The sequence below is a fragment of the Bos taurus genome, chromosome 14 (genome assembly GCF_002263795.3).
Source record: "Bos taurus isolate L1 Dominette 01449 registration number 42190680 breed Hereford chromosome 14, ARS-UCD2.0, whole genome shotgun sequence".
NCBI lineage: Eukaryota > Metazoa > Chordata > Mammalia > Artiodactyla > Bovidae > Bos > Bos taurus.
Window position 1 is genome coordinate 73,211,608 of NC_037341.1, and position 15,236 is coordinate 73,226,843.

A 15,236-nucleotide genomic window follows, 5' to 3' on the forward strand; every position below is an offset into this window, starting at 1 on the left:
GGTTTGATGCTTAATATCTCTCAAAAACAGCAAAAAGAAAGAAAGCAAAAGACAAGTAGGAAAACTTTTGTGTCTTCCTACTTGTGCTTCCACAGATATTCAGTGTGTTTATTCTCCGAAAGTTAATTAAAGTCAATTTTGTTAGTAGACCCTAGGTCACAATACTCTTCCAAGAAAGCAAAGTGATATCTACTGTGTATAAAACAGGAAAATCAAATGCAGTACATTACCTTGTGCTACCTGTTGAACTGCCAGCATCATCCCAGAAACAGTATCCGGAAGCAAGCTTTCTTTCAGACTGTAATGTGTCGCCCACTCCAAAATAGGCAGCCGCCGTCTACACCACTGTTTAAAGTCTTCACAACGGGGGATACGCATCTTGCTCCAGGGCAAGCTTTTCTTTTTCCTCTTTGCCCCCGTCATTTTCAGATTACCTCTTGTAGATTAAACTTCTTTAAACAAGAAAAAAAGTGTTGTAGAACACCTCCCTTCAAAGCCAGGCTCCAAATCGTCTGTGGTTCACAATGTCAAAGCTATCCGGGAAATAATAAGAGAGAGATTAACAAAAGCATATATATATACACACACACACACACACATATGCAGCTAGGCTGCACGTTTTATTATGGTACAGCTAATTATTCTAGATAAAAGATGCGGATTAAAACCATGAATTTTTATCTGAATGAGATGAGAAGTGGTACCTCTTGTTAGTGTAATATTTTCTGATCTTGGAAAAGTAGTGCATTCAGCATTAAGTTGGTGTAGATCTCTCTTGCCAGTAATTCCCCTTATACTGACTGTAGTCTTATGTTTTGGCTTATATCCCAGTGGCTAATGAGGTAGTTCTGGGCATGTGTTGCAAGTGGGCTGGGTTATGCTAAAAAAACCAGGAAGCATTCAGCTATTCCTGCCTTCTCCAGACAAACTATGCGAAATCAAAAACCAGAGAGGTTTAGTTGTGCAAGATGTAGTCAGAGAATCTAGATTTACTTCTTTGGGAAGTGGGTATTTTCAGTATATCAAATGACTGCCATTTCTGAAATATTCAGAAACCTAAGAGGCTTTGCTAAATGCTCTTATCTTTTTTTCCCCTGGGAGAGGAGATTTTCATTCATACAGAAACATTCAGACAGCCTCTGCCCAGTCTGGCAACAGAATAGCCAGTTCTCATAAACAAACAGAAATTTCATTTCATGGGCTAAGAAAATAAGCTTACATTGAACAATTATTTGTGGCAATATTTCTTCTTTGTGTCTGAATGGTTCACTCAGTTTTCTCTATTTTTCCAAGTCATATAATTCTCACACTTAGCACTATCCTAACTGAAATTTCTCAGGAATAACATATGGTTCATAATATTGTTTGAAGAGTTCCCAACATTTTTTATGATTCTGCCCTCTTTTCACATGACTTTTGGGGGGTTTCTCTGTTTCAGAAAGGATGTTACATTTAATAATGGAACAGTCAGGCTGTCAAAGACCTTTATTTTATCATTGTAAGGCCTAGCTCCAAAAAGAAAAGGCCTGCATTTATGAAGACTGTGCCATTCGAATTAAACCGAAGAGCTAATACATTAACAAAAAATGTGACGCCAACAAGAATAGCATGTACATAGTTTGCTGCAGCCCTTTCAATGCCTATTTGACCAGAGTAGAGATCTGTCTGGAAGTCTTTAAAATAACAAAATATTGCTACTTGGATACCTTGGATACTTCCAGTGTCTCTGGCTGTAATTTTTCCCATTGTTTTTAAGTTAAGGTGAAGAGCTATTCTCTCAGTTCAGTTCAGTTCAGTCGCTCAGTCATGCCCGACTCGTTGAGACCCCATGAATTGCAGCACGCCAGGCCTCCCTGTCCATCACCAGTTCCCGGAGTTCACCCAGACTCATGTCCATCGAGTCAGTGATGCCATCCAGCCATCTCATCCTCTGTCGCCCCCTTCTCCTCCTGCCCCCAATCCCTCCCAGCATCAGAGTCTTTTCCAATGAGTCAACTCTTCGCATGAGGTGGCCGAAGTACTGGAGTTTCAGCTTTAGCATCAGTCCTTCCAATGAACACCCAGGACTGATCTCCTTTAGAATGGACTGGTTGGATCTCCTTGCAGTCCAGGGGACTTTCAAGAGTCTTCCCCAACACAACAATTCAAAAGCATCAATTCTTCGGTGCTCAGCTTTCTTCACAGTCTAACTCTCACATCCATACATGACCACTGGAAAAACCATAGCCTTGACTAGATGGACCTTTGAGGGCAAAGTAATGTCTCTGCTTTTGAATATGCTATCTAGGTTGGTCATAACTTTCCTTCCAAGGAGTGAGCGTCTTTTAATTTCATGGCTGCAATCACCATCTGCAGCAATTTGGAGCACCCAAAAAATAAAGTCTCTCACTGTTTCCCTCTATTTGTCATGAAGTGATGGGACTGGATGCCATGATCTTTGTTTTCTGAATGTTGAGCTTTCAGCTCACTTTCATCAAAAGGCTCTTTAGTTCCTCTTCACTTTCTGCCATAAGGGTGGTGTCATCTACATATCTGCATATCTAAGGTTATGGATATTTCTCCCGGCAATCTTGATTCCAGCTTGTGCTTCTTCCAGCCCAGCGTTTCTCATGATGTACTCTGCATAGAAGTTAAATAAGCAGGGTGACAATATACAGCCTTGACGAACTCCTTTTCCTATTTGGAACCAGTCTGTTGTTCCATGTCCAGTTCTAACTGTTGCTTCCTGACCTGCATACTGGTTTCTCAAGAGGCAGGTCAGGTGGTCTGGTATTCCCATCTCTTTCAGAATTTTCCACAGTTTGTTGTGGTCCACACAGTCAAAGGCTTTGGCATAGTCAATAAAGCAGAAATAGATGTTTTTTTCTGGAACTCTCTTGCTTTTTCTATGATCCAGCAGATGTTAGCAACTTGATCTCTGGTTCCTCCTCTGCCTTTTCTAAAACCAGCTTGAACACCCGGAAGTTCATGGTTCACATATTGCTGAAGCCCGGCTTGAAGAATTTTGAGCATTACTTTACTCTCTCAGTCTTCCACAAATGACATCACTGGCCTTCTATCTGTGCAAAAATACTTTTCTTTTTAAATGCAATGAATCCTAAATATATAGCAATATATGTACAGTTTATTCATAGGTACAGAATAGAATTTTCTTTGTATTTTTCCAGTTGTTTACATATGCTACATTTATGAACATTTCATTAGATTTAGAGTCTCACCACAGACTCATAGTATTTTAGCCCTATTCTTTTAGTGTGAGAGGTAGATTCATCAGATAAGTAAATTCACCTTTAACAGAGATGTTATGTTGCTTTTTCTTCACAAACAGCAATCTAACTTTGTTTTATATACTTCACCCATTACATAAACAAAGAAATTCAGAAGCTATATATAAACTGAGTATTGCTACTTTTATAATCAAAATTAATACTAATGATTCTTTTCTCAAAATATATTTAGGTTAAAAATTCAAATCCAAGTTAAGAAATGAAAAAAGTAATTGAAAGCTTAAATACTGAAATAAACAGTCAACACCTATGATTTGTGCAATTTCAATCATGTTAAAAAAAACTTTGTGTTAAATGCCAGTAACAAAGAATTCATATGAACAGAATTTTTGGAATTGAAGATTAATCTATATAGAAACATCTAAGCATATTAGTGCCAACAATTGCTCTAAAACATCCAAAGACCAGGAAGGCTTCCCTGGTGGCTCAGACAGTCAAGAACCTGCCTGCAATTCAGGAGACCTGGGTTTGATCCCTGGGTCGGGAAGATCCTCTGGAGAAGAAATGGCAACCCACTCCAATATTCTTGCCTGAAGAACTCCATCAGTAGAGGAGACAATCTGTGGGACTGCATAAAGTCAGACATGACTAAATAACTAACACTTTCATTTTCATTCTAAGACCAGGAGGGAAAATAATGTTTGATAAAATAGTTCTGAAGTCTCTCAATTAAAAAAAACAAAACAAAACAAAACAAAACCTCCTAAAGTTAGAGTAGATCTTTCCTAAAAATATTTTTTAAACTCCAGGTTTTCTTCCAACTCCATGTGCTTAGACATTATTTAAAACATGCCAAAATCTCACTCTAAAGCATGCTATCAAGTGTAGTATTGATTATAATCAGAAACTCAAAAAAAGCTTTTGTGAAGAAATTTATGCACACCCGTGAGACATTCAGAGCACTTTACCTAGCCCATAAAATTCAAAGCTAAACATATTTATTCAAAAATTTCAATGGCTAAAATTAGCTTAAAATTCAGTACTACATATCATCTATATGGGACATCTCTTTCCCAAATGTTCAGGCAACAGCTTTACAAATAAAAAGATGAACTCATTATCCCCATGTAAAACAACAAAAAAATCCTCCTTCCTAGAATATTTTGATCGTTATCTCTGACATGTTTGAACTTCCAGCAATTTTTAATATTACACTCAAACTCATTAGCGTAAACATGTGATCCTTTCTCTACTCTCTACCCTTCCTCTACCAGCTACTTATCGACTCTATTTAAATTAGCAAGTATTTACCGATCAATCACATTTTGCTAGATCGTGTGAAATGCAATAGAAGCATGGGGGAGAGGAAGATATTGTCTATTTTCTAAGGATTATTTAATGCAAAAGGCAGAATAGAATAAATTAACAATCAAGTCAGACAACAAATGTTACAGGAGCTCAGAATGGAGAGTTGCATTCCCACTGAGAAAAAACACTTCCCATCCTGCTTGTATTCTAGCAGATTTGTGTACTATCTGCTGCACACCGACTCTTTGGTTTTATACAGATTTCCCTAGTTCCATGTTCCTAGTTTTTTCCCTGTCTGAACACTTACTCAGTATGTAACTTTTTAATGAAAATTTCCCTGGCTTCCCTACAGTTCCCTTCTTCCTATATGCCAAAGATCTAGATAACCTTCAGGTTATTCATAGGTGTACAACTGTAGTCATTTTCACTGTCTATTGATTTTCTTGTTTGAAATTTATTGTGTGTGATTTTATCCAGTTTGGCTCATGAGACTGTAAATTATTTGAGTGCAGATATTATTCACATAACTTGGTTTGCCTCTTTGCTGCTGCTGCCGCTAAGTCGCTTCAGTCATGTCTGACTCTGTGCGACCCCATAGACGGCAGTCCACCAGGCTCCCTCGTCCCTAGTATTCTCCAGGCAAGAACACTGGAGTGGGTTGCCATTCCTTCTCCAATACATGAAAGTGAAAAGTGAAAGTGAAGTCGCTCAGTCGTGCCCGACTCTTAGCGACCCCATGGACTGCAGCCCACCAGGCTCCTCCATCCATGGGATTTTCCAGGCAAGAGTACTGGAGTGGGTTGCCATTGCCTTCTCCGATGCAAGCCTCTAGGCTCAGTGAATTCATTCCTTTCTTTTGCACCTCAGCTATCTGAGGCCAAAGCTGTTCTCCTACCTTCTCGCATTCCTCCAGCTCTTCAGCAACCAGTGGTAGAGGGGCAACATGTGCTGGATCACAGTTTGGGGAGCTCTCATCCACATTTGGAGGCCAGAAATCGCTGATGGCTGTGACATTTCTTATTTACTAATATGGAGGGAGATATTTTCATTTCACACAGACTTTCAAATGACCTGCTGCTTACTGTTCCCTCCCAAGGGCAACAATAATAACAGTTTTGTTTTTCTGTATCAGGGAGCAAACCCTGAGGTTGGTGAAACAGTCACTTCCCCCGGGGTTAATCAGATGCTGGCAGAGGGAACTTCCAGGACCTAACAGGACCTCAGCCAGGAGTGGGCTCCAAGGAGGTCTCTCCCACATCAGAAAAATAACTAATTCCGATTTTCAGACAATCTAATTGTTAGAACATTATTCCTAATTATTGAGCCAATATCTACCATTTAAAATGTCCACTCTTCAGTCTTTATCCTAATTCCTGTCACATGCGCAACTGTTCAGGACTAATTCCTTTAGTGCTATCCCTAAAAAGCTCTGGGTTTTGGTGGTACAGTTTTAGAAATACTGAGACATTTTAACGTGCTGCACATATATGTCATTACAGTCCTAAACAGTGCATTTCATGTTTTACTCATGACAGGCCAACCAGTATAATAGAATGAGCAAAATTCTAGTCTTTCAGTGCTGATTGCTTATGTAACTTACTTTGTTTTCTTTGATTTAAATAACACTTTCCAGTATGTTTCTTTAACATGTTTTTCCTTCTGCCATTATTCCGTGACTTATTTTGACTTATAATAGGGGTCAAAAGGAGATAGTTCTAGTGAAGTGAAAAAATCACTTCTACTTTCAAATGTATATTTACAAGATCCAAGGCATTTTCAAAGAAAAAGGAGGGAATGGACAAGGAGCAAAGAGAGGGAGGCAGGGCAGAAGGTGTTTCGATGCATGTTTGCATCCCCCTAATATTCGAGAATTGATGCTTTTGAACTGTGGTGTTGGAGAAGACTCTTGAGAGTCCCTTGGACTGCAAGGAGATCCAACCAGTCCATTCTCAAGGAGATCAGCCCTGGGATTTCTTTGGAAGGAATGATGCTAAAGCTGAAACTCCAGTACTTTGGCCACCTCATGCGAAGAGTTGACTCATTGGAAAAGACTCTGATGCTGGGAGGGATTGGGGGCAGGAGAAGGGGACGACAGAGGATGAGATGGCTGGATGGCATCACTGACTCGATGGACGTGAGTCTGAGTGAACTCCGGGAGTTGGTGATGGACAGGGAGGCCTGGCGTGCTGCGACTCATGGGGTCGCAAAGAGTCAGACATGACTGAGTGACTGAACTGAACTGAATATTCGAGATGCCAAGGGAACATTACATGCAAAGATAGGCTTAATAAATGACAGAAATACTAAGGACCTAACAGAAGCACAAGAAGAGGTGGCAAGAATACACAGAAGAACTATACAAAAAAGATCTTCACGACCCAGATAATCATAATGGTGTGATCACTCACCTAGAGCCAGACATCTTGGAATGTGAAGTCGGGTGGGCCTTAGAAAGCATCACTACAAAAAAGCTAGTGGAGGTGATGGAATTCCAGTTGAGCTATTTCAAATCCTGAAAGATGATACTGTGAAAGTGCTGCACTCAATATGCCAGCAAATTTGGAAAACTCAGCAGTGGCCACAGGACTGGAAAACGTCCGTTTTCATTCCAATCCCAAAGAAAGGCAATGCCAAAGAATGCTCAAACTACCACACAATTGCACTCATCTCACATGCTAGTAAAGTAATGCTCAAAATTCTCCAAGCCAGGCTTCAGCAATATGTGAACCGTGAACTTCCGGGTGTTCAAGCTGGTTTTAGAAAAGGCAGAGGAACCAGAGACCAAATTGCCAACATCTGCTGGATCATCAAAAAAGCAAGAGAGTTCCAGAAAAACATCTATTTCTGCTTTATTGACTATGCCAAAGCCTTTGACTGTGTGGATCACAATAAATTGAGGACAATTCTTCAAGAGATGGGAATACCAGACCACCTGATCTGCCTCTAGAGAAACCGGTATGGAGGTCAGGAAGCAACAGTTAGAACTGGACATGGAACAACAGACTGGTTCCAAATAGGAAAAGGAGTACATCAAGGCTGTATATTGTCACCCTGCTTATATAACTTATATGCAGAGTACATCCTGAGAAACACTGGCTGGAGGAAGCATAAGCTGGAATCAATATTGCCAGACAAATATCAGTAACCTCAGATATGCAGATGACACCACCCTTACGGCAGAAAGTGAAGAACCAAAGAGCCTCTTGATGAAAGTGAAAGAGGAGAGTGAAAAGGTTGGCTTAAAACTCAACATTCAGAAAACTAAGATCATGGCATCTGGTCACATCACTTCTTGGCAAATAGATGGGGAAACAGTAAAACAGTGGCTGACTTATTTTGGGGGGCTCCAAAATCACTGCAGATGGTGACTGCACCCATGAAATTAAAAGATGCTTACTCCTTGGAAGGAAAGTTATGACCAACCTAGACAGCATCTTAAAAAAGCAGACATTACTTTGTCAACAAAGGTCTATAGTCAAGGCTATGGTTTTTCCAGTGGTCATGTATGGATGTGAGAGTTGGACTATAAAGAAAGCTGAGCGCCGAAGAATTGATGCTTTTGAACTGTGGTGTTGGAGAAGACTCTTGAGAGTCCCTTGACTGCAAGGAGATCCAACCAGCCCATCCTAAAGGAAATCAGTCCTGGATTTCAAGAAGAGGTACCTGGGTTGCTCAGTTTAAATACTGAGTGACATCCTCATTTGAAGGACTGGGAAGATTTTATTCAAGTCAGGCACTAAGTGGGTTATCCCCAACAGAAAAGACACTGGGAAGAACTAGTTTGGATACTGACTGGTTCGTTATCCTCAGTTTAGAGACCAGAAAGCCTTTGCTCAGCCAAACACTGAAAGTCCCTTGGACTGCAAGGAGATCCAACCAGTCCATCCTAAGGGAGATCAGTCCTGAGTGTTCATTGGAAGGACTGATGTTGAAGTTGAAATTTCAGTCCTTTGGCCACCTGATGCAAAGAGCTGACTCGTTTGAAAATACCTTGATGCTGGGAAAGATTGAGGGCAGGAGGAGAAAGGGACAACGGAGGATAAGATGGTTAGATGGCATCATCGACTCAATGGACATGAGTTTGGGTAAACTCTGGGAGTTGGTGATGGACAGGGAGGCCTGGAGTGCTGCAGTTCATGGGGTCGCAGAGTCAGACATGACTGAGCAACTGAACTGAACTGAACTGAGGGGTCAAAAGGAGACAGTTCTAGTGAAGTGAAAAAAATCACTTGTACTTTCAAGTGTATATTTACAAGAATCCAAGGCATTTTCAAAGAAAAAGGAGGGCATGGGCAGGGAGCAAAGAGAGGGAGGCAGGACAGAAGGCGTTTGGACTACATGTTTGCATCTCCCTAATATTCTTATGATGAAACCCTAACAGCCAATGAGGTGGTATTAGAAGGTGGGGCTTTTGTGAAATAATTAGTTTTATACAAGGTCATGAGGGTGGAGATCACAGTTGGATTAGTATCTTTATAAGAAGAGAAAGATACTAGAGCTTACTATCTCAGCCATGTGAGGATACAGCAAGAAAATAGAAATCTACAAGTCCAGGAAGAAGGTCCTCACTATACACAAAATCTCTTGGTGTCTTGATCTTGGGCTTCTGCATCTCCAGAAATGTGAGAAATTAATGTTTGTTATTTAAGCCACCCAGTCTGTGATGTTTTTGTTTACAGGAGACTGAACTGAAAAAAAAGGAAGGGAGAAAGGGAAGAAAGAATGGAGTAAAAAGCAAGGGAGAAAAAAATACAATAACAGTTCACTGAGTATTAGTAAAAAAAAACCCCCTTCTCATTTCTGACCAACAATTGATAAATGGTAAGCAAATTAAACTATAGCCGGGGAAATAGCAGGACTTGAAAAGATCTGATGATACCAAAAGAGGGGATTATCCAATAGAAATTCACTTCCTAAGAAGTGCATGATTGTGAATCTATAACTGCTGCTTCAGATGTCCTATTTCTAGGAATAATAACATTTTTTGTACTAAGGGAAATAAGTGTAAATATGTTATGTCCTTCTATTTAATGTGGATTTCTTGTAGGCAGCATAGTGTTCGGTCTTGCTTTTGTAATCCAGTGTGACAATCTCTGCCTTATTTGGAGTATATAGACCATTTATATGTAACATGGTTATTGATATGGTTGGGTTTAAAACTATCATTGTAATTTATTTTATAATTATCAGTTTTTTATTTTTTTCTTTTTATTACCACCTTTTGGATCATTTTTAGTATTTTATTTTACTCCTTTGTTGGTTTATTAACTATACTCTTATATTGATGATTGCTTTAGAGTATGTAAGTGTGTTAAGTCACTCATTCATGTCCAACTCTTTGTGACCCTATGGACTGTAGCCTGCCAGGCTTTTCTGTCCATGGGCTTCTCCAGGCAATGACTGGAGTGGGTTATCATTCCCTTCTCCAGGGTATCTTCCCAGCCCAGGGATAGATCCCAGGTCTCCTGCATTGCAGGCAGATTCTGCTGAGCCATCAGGGAAGCCCTCAGAGTGTATAGTGTACATCTTTAACTATTAAAGTCTATCTTCAAATGATAACATACCACTTCACATTTAGTATAAGGACCTTACAACTGCATACTTTCATTTTCCTTTGTATTAAAGTTGTGTTAATTTCTTTCTTCCTGTAGCCATCCAGAGGTGACAGGGTGCTGAACAAGGCACTTTGGTTTAATATTCAGGCAGAGGGGCAGGGTTCCTAGAGGCAGGCCATTATGTATAAACAGTATCCTTTCAGTGAACAAGAGCAATGGTTAAGGAAACAGATCCAACACGGAATCAGTTTTTTCCTGAAACACACCAAACATTGTCACCTGTATTATTAGTCAGTTTATGCTACTATAATAAAATACCACAGACTGGTTAGGTTAAACCACAGGAATTTATTTCTCACAGTTCTGGATGACTGGAAAGTCTAAGATCAAGGAGCCAACCAACTTGGTTCCTAATAAGGGCTCTCTTCCTGGCTTGCAAAGAGCTGCCATCTCACTTTCTTCTTCACATAACAGAAAGAAAGAATCAGCACTTCATGATGTGACCTAAAGCTAATTATCTCCTGAAGGCTCCATCTCCAAATGCCATCATACTGGGGGGTTAGTACTTTAACATATGAATTCAGGGGTGGGGGCATAACATGGTCCATAGTATTACTCAAAATCTGATTATGCATGTCATATAAGTCTTTATTATATCAGCAAATAAGAAAACCCAGATACATTGGCTAGACTCTGTCCTTCAGATTGAAGTTTATTCTTTAGTAGAAATTGAGAACAGTCAAACAGGACTTTTTTTTAATTTTGTCCACACAAGTCTCTTAAGAATTTGTATTAAACTTATTACTGAAACCAAATAGACTGTCTTCAATAGGCATGGAAGTTTTCAATCTGGTACCTCTATTAAAACTTATCTAATAACTTCATAGCAAGGAGAGATAAAAAAGCCTTCCTCAGCGATCAATGCAAAGAAATAGAGGAAAACAACAGAATGGGAAAGACTAGAGATCTCTTCAAGAAAATTAGAGATACCAAGGGAACATTTCATGCAAAGATGGGCTCAATAAAGGACAGAAATGGTATGGACCTAACAGAAGCAGAAGATATTAAGAAGAGGTGGCAAGAATACACAGAAGAACTGTACAAAAAAGATCTTCATGACCCAGATAATCACGATGGTGTGATCACTCACCTAGAGCCAGACATCCTGGAATGTGAAGTCAAGTGGGCCTTAGAAAGCATCACTGAGAACAAAGCTAGTGGAGGTGATGGAATTCCAGTTGAGCTATTCCAAATCCTAAAAGATGATGCTGTGAAAGTGCTGCACTCAATATGCCACTAAATTTGGAAAACTCAGCAGTGGTCACAGGACTGGAAAAGGTCAGTTTGCATTCCAATCCCAAAGAAAGGCAATGCCAAAGAATGCTCAAACTACCACACAATTACACTCATCTTCCATGCTAGTAAAGTAATGCTCAAAATTCTCCAAGTCAGGCTTCAGCAATACGTGAACTGTGAACTTCCAGATGTTCAAGCTGGTTTTAGAAAAGGCAGAGGAACCAGAGACCAAATTGCCAACATCCGCTGGATCACTGAAAAAGCAAGAGAGTTCCAGAAAAACATCTATTTCTGCTTTATTGACTATGCCAAAGCCTTTGACTGTGTGGAACACAATAAACTGTGGAAAATTCTTCAAGAGATGGGAATACCAGACCACCTGACCTGCCTCTTGAGAAACCAGTATGCAGGTCAGGAAGCAACAGTTAGAACTGGACATGGAACAACAGACTGGTTCCAAATAGGAAAAGAAGTTCGTCAAGGCTGTATATTGTCACCCTGCTTATTTAACTTCTATGCAGAGTACATCATGAGAAACGCTGGGCTGGAAGAAGCACAAGCTGGAATCAAGATTGCCGGGAGAAATATCAATAACCTTAGATATGCAGATATGTAGATGACACCACCCTTATGGCAGAAAGTAAAGAGGAACTAAAGAGCCTCTTGATGAAAGTGAAAGAGGAGAGTGAAAAATTTGGCTTAAAGCTCAACATTCAGAAAACTAAGATCATGGAATCTGGTCCCATCACTTCATGGAAAATAGATGGGGAAACAGTGGAAACAGTGTCAGGCTTTATTTTGGGGGGCTCCAAAATCACTGAAGATGGTGATTGCAGCCATGAAATTAAAAGACGCTTACTCCTTGGAAGGAAAGTCATGACCAACCTAGATAGCATATTGAAAAGCAGAGCATTAATTTGTCAACAAAGGTCCATCTAGTCAATGGTTTTTCCTGTGGTCATGTATGGATGTGAGAATTGGACTGTGAAGAAAGCTGAGCACCGAAGAATTGATGCTTTTGAATTGTCGTGTTGGGGAAGACTCTTGAGAGTCCCTTGGACAGTAAGGAGATCCAACCAGTCCATTCTAAAGGAGATCAGCCCTGAGATTTCTTTGGAAGGAATGATGCTGAAGCTGAAACTCCAGTACTTTGGCCACCTCATGCGAAGAGTTGACTCATTGGAAAAGACTCTGATGCTGGGAGGGATTGGGGGCAGGAGGAGAAGGGGACGACAGAGGATGAGATGGCTGGACATCATCACCGACTCGATGGACGTGAGTTTCAGTAAACTCCGGGAAGTGGTGATGGACAGGGAGGCCTGGCGTGCTGCAGTTTATGGGGTCGCAAAGAATTGGACACAACTGAGTGACAACTGAACTGAATAACTTCATCACTCTGGGTACAGAGTACTCAACTAGAAGGTATCATCCATAATAACAGAGAAAAAAAAACAGACTCTGGAATTGTTGTGTTACTCAGAAGAAAAATGTCTAAAATACTCCATGTAGTCAATATTGCTGCAAAGGGATCATCCAAAAAAGCAAGTTTCCCCAACACTGTAAAACAGTGTTTGATTTATGCAATCACTTTTAGTGGAAATTCGATGCTAGCGAGGATATTTTAGTGTTACCTCATTAACTTTTAAGTCTTAAAGTTGAAATAGTACTAGGAGTGACTCCTAATGAAGAGGATTCAAACTGTGTGGAAATCATTTTTATAGCATTCCTGAGAAACAGTCACAGGTTTTTATGCATGAAATAGGGCCTAGTCTAAGATTTAGGACTGATAATTAATTACCCTTAGGGTCTCAGTTACTTGCAACAGGAAGTGCTTTTTATCCACTAGCTTTGTTCGTAGTGATGCTTTCTAAGGCCTACTTGACTTCACATTCCAGGATGTCTGGTTCTAGGTGAGTGATCTCACCATCGTGATTATCTTGGTCTTGAAGATCTTTTTTGTACAGTTCTTCTGTGTATTCTTGCCACCTGTTCTTAGTATCTTCTGCTTCTGCTAGGTCCATACCATTTCTGTCCTTTATCGAGCCCATCTTTACATGAAATGTTCCCACACAATCATTTTCCTAGGAGTAGATACTTTGGTTCTTCCAGTTTCGTGGATTTTTTTTTTTAAGGTAACACTGGGATACACATCTTACTAATAATGCTTCAATGAGGCTTTTTTGGGCTAACATCCTGTCCTTAGGAAGTCAAATTGGGTAGTTAAGTATAACTCAGGTATCAGAGTCAAACAAATAAAAAAGATATTATTTAATGAAAGATGTAGACAAATGTTGAAGCTGAAACTCCAGTACTTTGGCCACCTGATGCGAAGAGCTGTCTCATTAGAAAAGACCCTGATGCTGGGAAAGATTGAAGGCAGGAGGAGAAGGGGACGAAAGAGGATGAGATAGTTGGATGGCATCACTGACTCAATGGACGTGAGTTTGAGTGAACTCCAGGAGTTGGTGATGCACAGGGAGGCCTGGCGTGCTGCAGTCCACGGGGTCACAAAGAGTTGGACACGACTGAGCGACTGAACTGAACTGAACTGAAAACAAATACTCAAATAATTTTAGTTTTTAGTTTATTGAAAATTCAAAACTTTGAGGTACATTTTAGGCCTTCCATAAAGCATTTCTTTCACTTCAAGAAGTAGCACATAGGGAATGGGAATAGTACCAGAATTCTCATTCTCCCAATTAACTAGTGGTGTAACTAAAATTTATGTGAAAAGTTGCAAGATCTATATTGCACATAGATTACAAAGATATTTTGTAACATAATCACTATATATTGGGCAGTTATATACACACACACACACACACACTCACACAACTAGAGCAGACAAATTAAGCCCCAGGGAATATTACTTTTTATTCATGTCAAAAGGAGAACATGAAAAAAAGAAATATTTGAAGCACTGTATCGTGAAGCCAGATAATCAACCAGCATGTTGGCAAGCAAAGCTAAAATTTGATGCCAACTTTTCAAGGTCTTTCAAGGGAGGATTTTGATAAGTAGAGTACCAAGGACAATATCTGGCATATAGGAGAGGCACTGATAAATGTTAGTTTTTAATTCCTATACATTTCTTTCATTAGTTGCTAGGATGACTTGAATAATATATTTCAATGGTGTCTTACTTCCAGTCACTACTCAATTAGAACGGAATGCTTTCTTCTCCTGGAATGGACAATCTTACCCAGTTTATATTTTTCGCAAATCAGCCTACTTAGATTCCAAATTGAATAACAAGCCAAATCTATTGGGTTGGCCAAAAAGGTCCTTCATTTTTTTTTTAAAGTAAAAATAAATGACACATTGTTTATTTCCACCAAAAACTTTATTGACACCATATTCACTGATTTGTTCCTCTAGCTTCTGCCGTTTTTTCAGGCAACTTCATAATTCCATCATTCCAAAACTTTTTCTTTTGAGCAAAGAACTGTTTCAGGTGTTTTCTCCAGTCTTTGAGGGAGCTGAAATTTTTTCCATTGAGAATTTTGTAAAGACCAAAATAAATGGATATTTGAAGGTGCAACGGTTGGTGAATACAGCAGATGAATCAGAACTTCCCAGCCAAGTTTAACAGTTTTTGCCTGGTCATCAAAGAAACATGCATGCAATCTTGCATTATCCTGATGGAGGATTATGTGTTTTCTGTTGACTGATTCCGGACACTTTTCATCAAGCACTGCTTTCAGTTGGTCTAGTTGTGAGCAGTATTTGTTGAAATTAATCATTCAGCTTTCCAGAAGGAGTTTATAACAGGGGACTCCTTTCCAATCCCACCATATACACAATACCGTCTTTGGATGAAGACTTTGGTGAGGCTGGTGTTGGCTTATCT

General features: G+C 39.7%; 1 protein-coding gene across 4 annotated transcripts in view; it reads right to left on the reverse strand.

Moving 5' to 3' along the window:
- The window catches only part of SLC26A7 (solute carrier family 26 member 7), a 182,659-nt gene that overhangs the window by 151,535 nt on the left and 15,888 nt on the right, over positions 1-15,236 (reverse strand). The window contains exons 1-2 of one of the 4 annotated variants that reach the window (XM_005215678.5): positions 705-1,140; positions 231-533 (exon numbers count right to left, since the gene is read on the reverse strand). In XM_005215678.5, the coding sequence (XP_005215735.1) occupies positions 231-423 (193 nt within the window). In that variant the 5' untranslated portion in view covers positions 424-533; positions 705-1,140. Of the gene's footprint in view, positions 1-230; positions 534-704; positions 1,142-15,236 lie in introns of those variants that run through there. The other 3 variants (XM_010812244.4, XM_025001755.2, NM_001193146.1) reach the window with 3 other exon arrangements.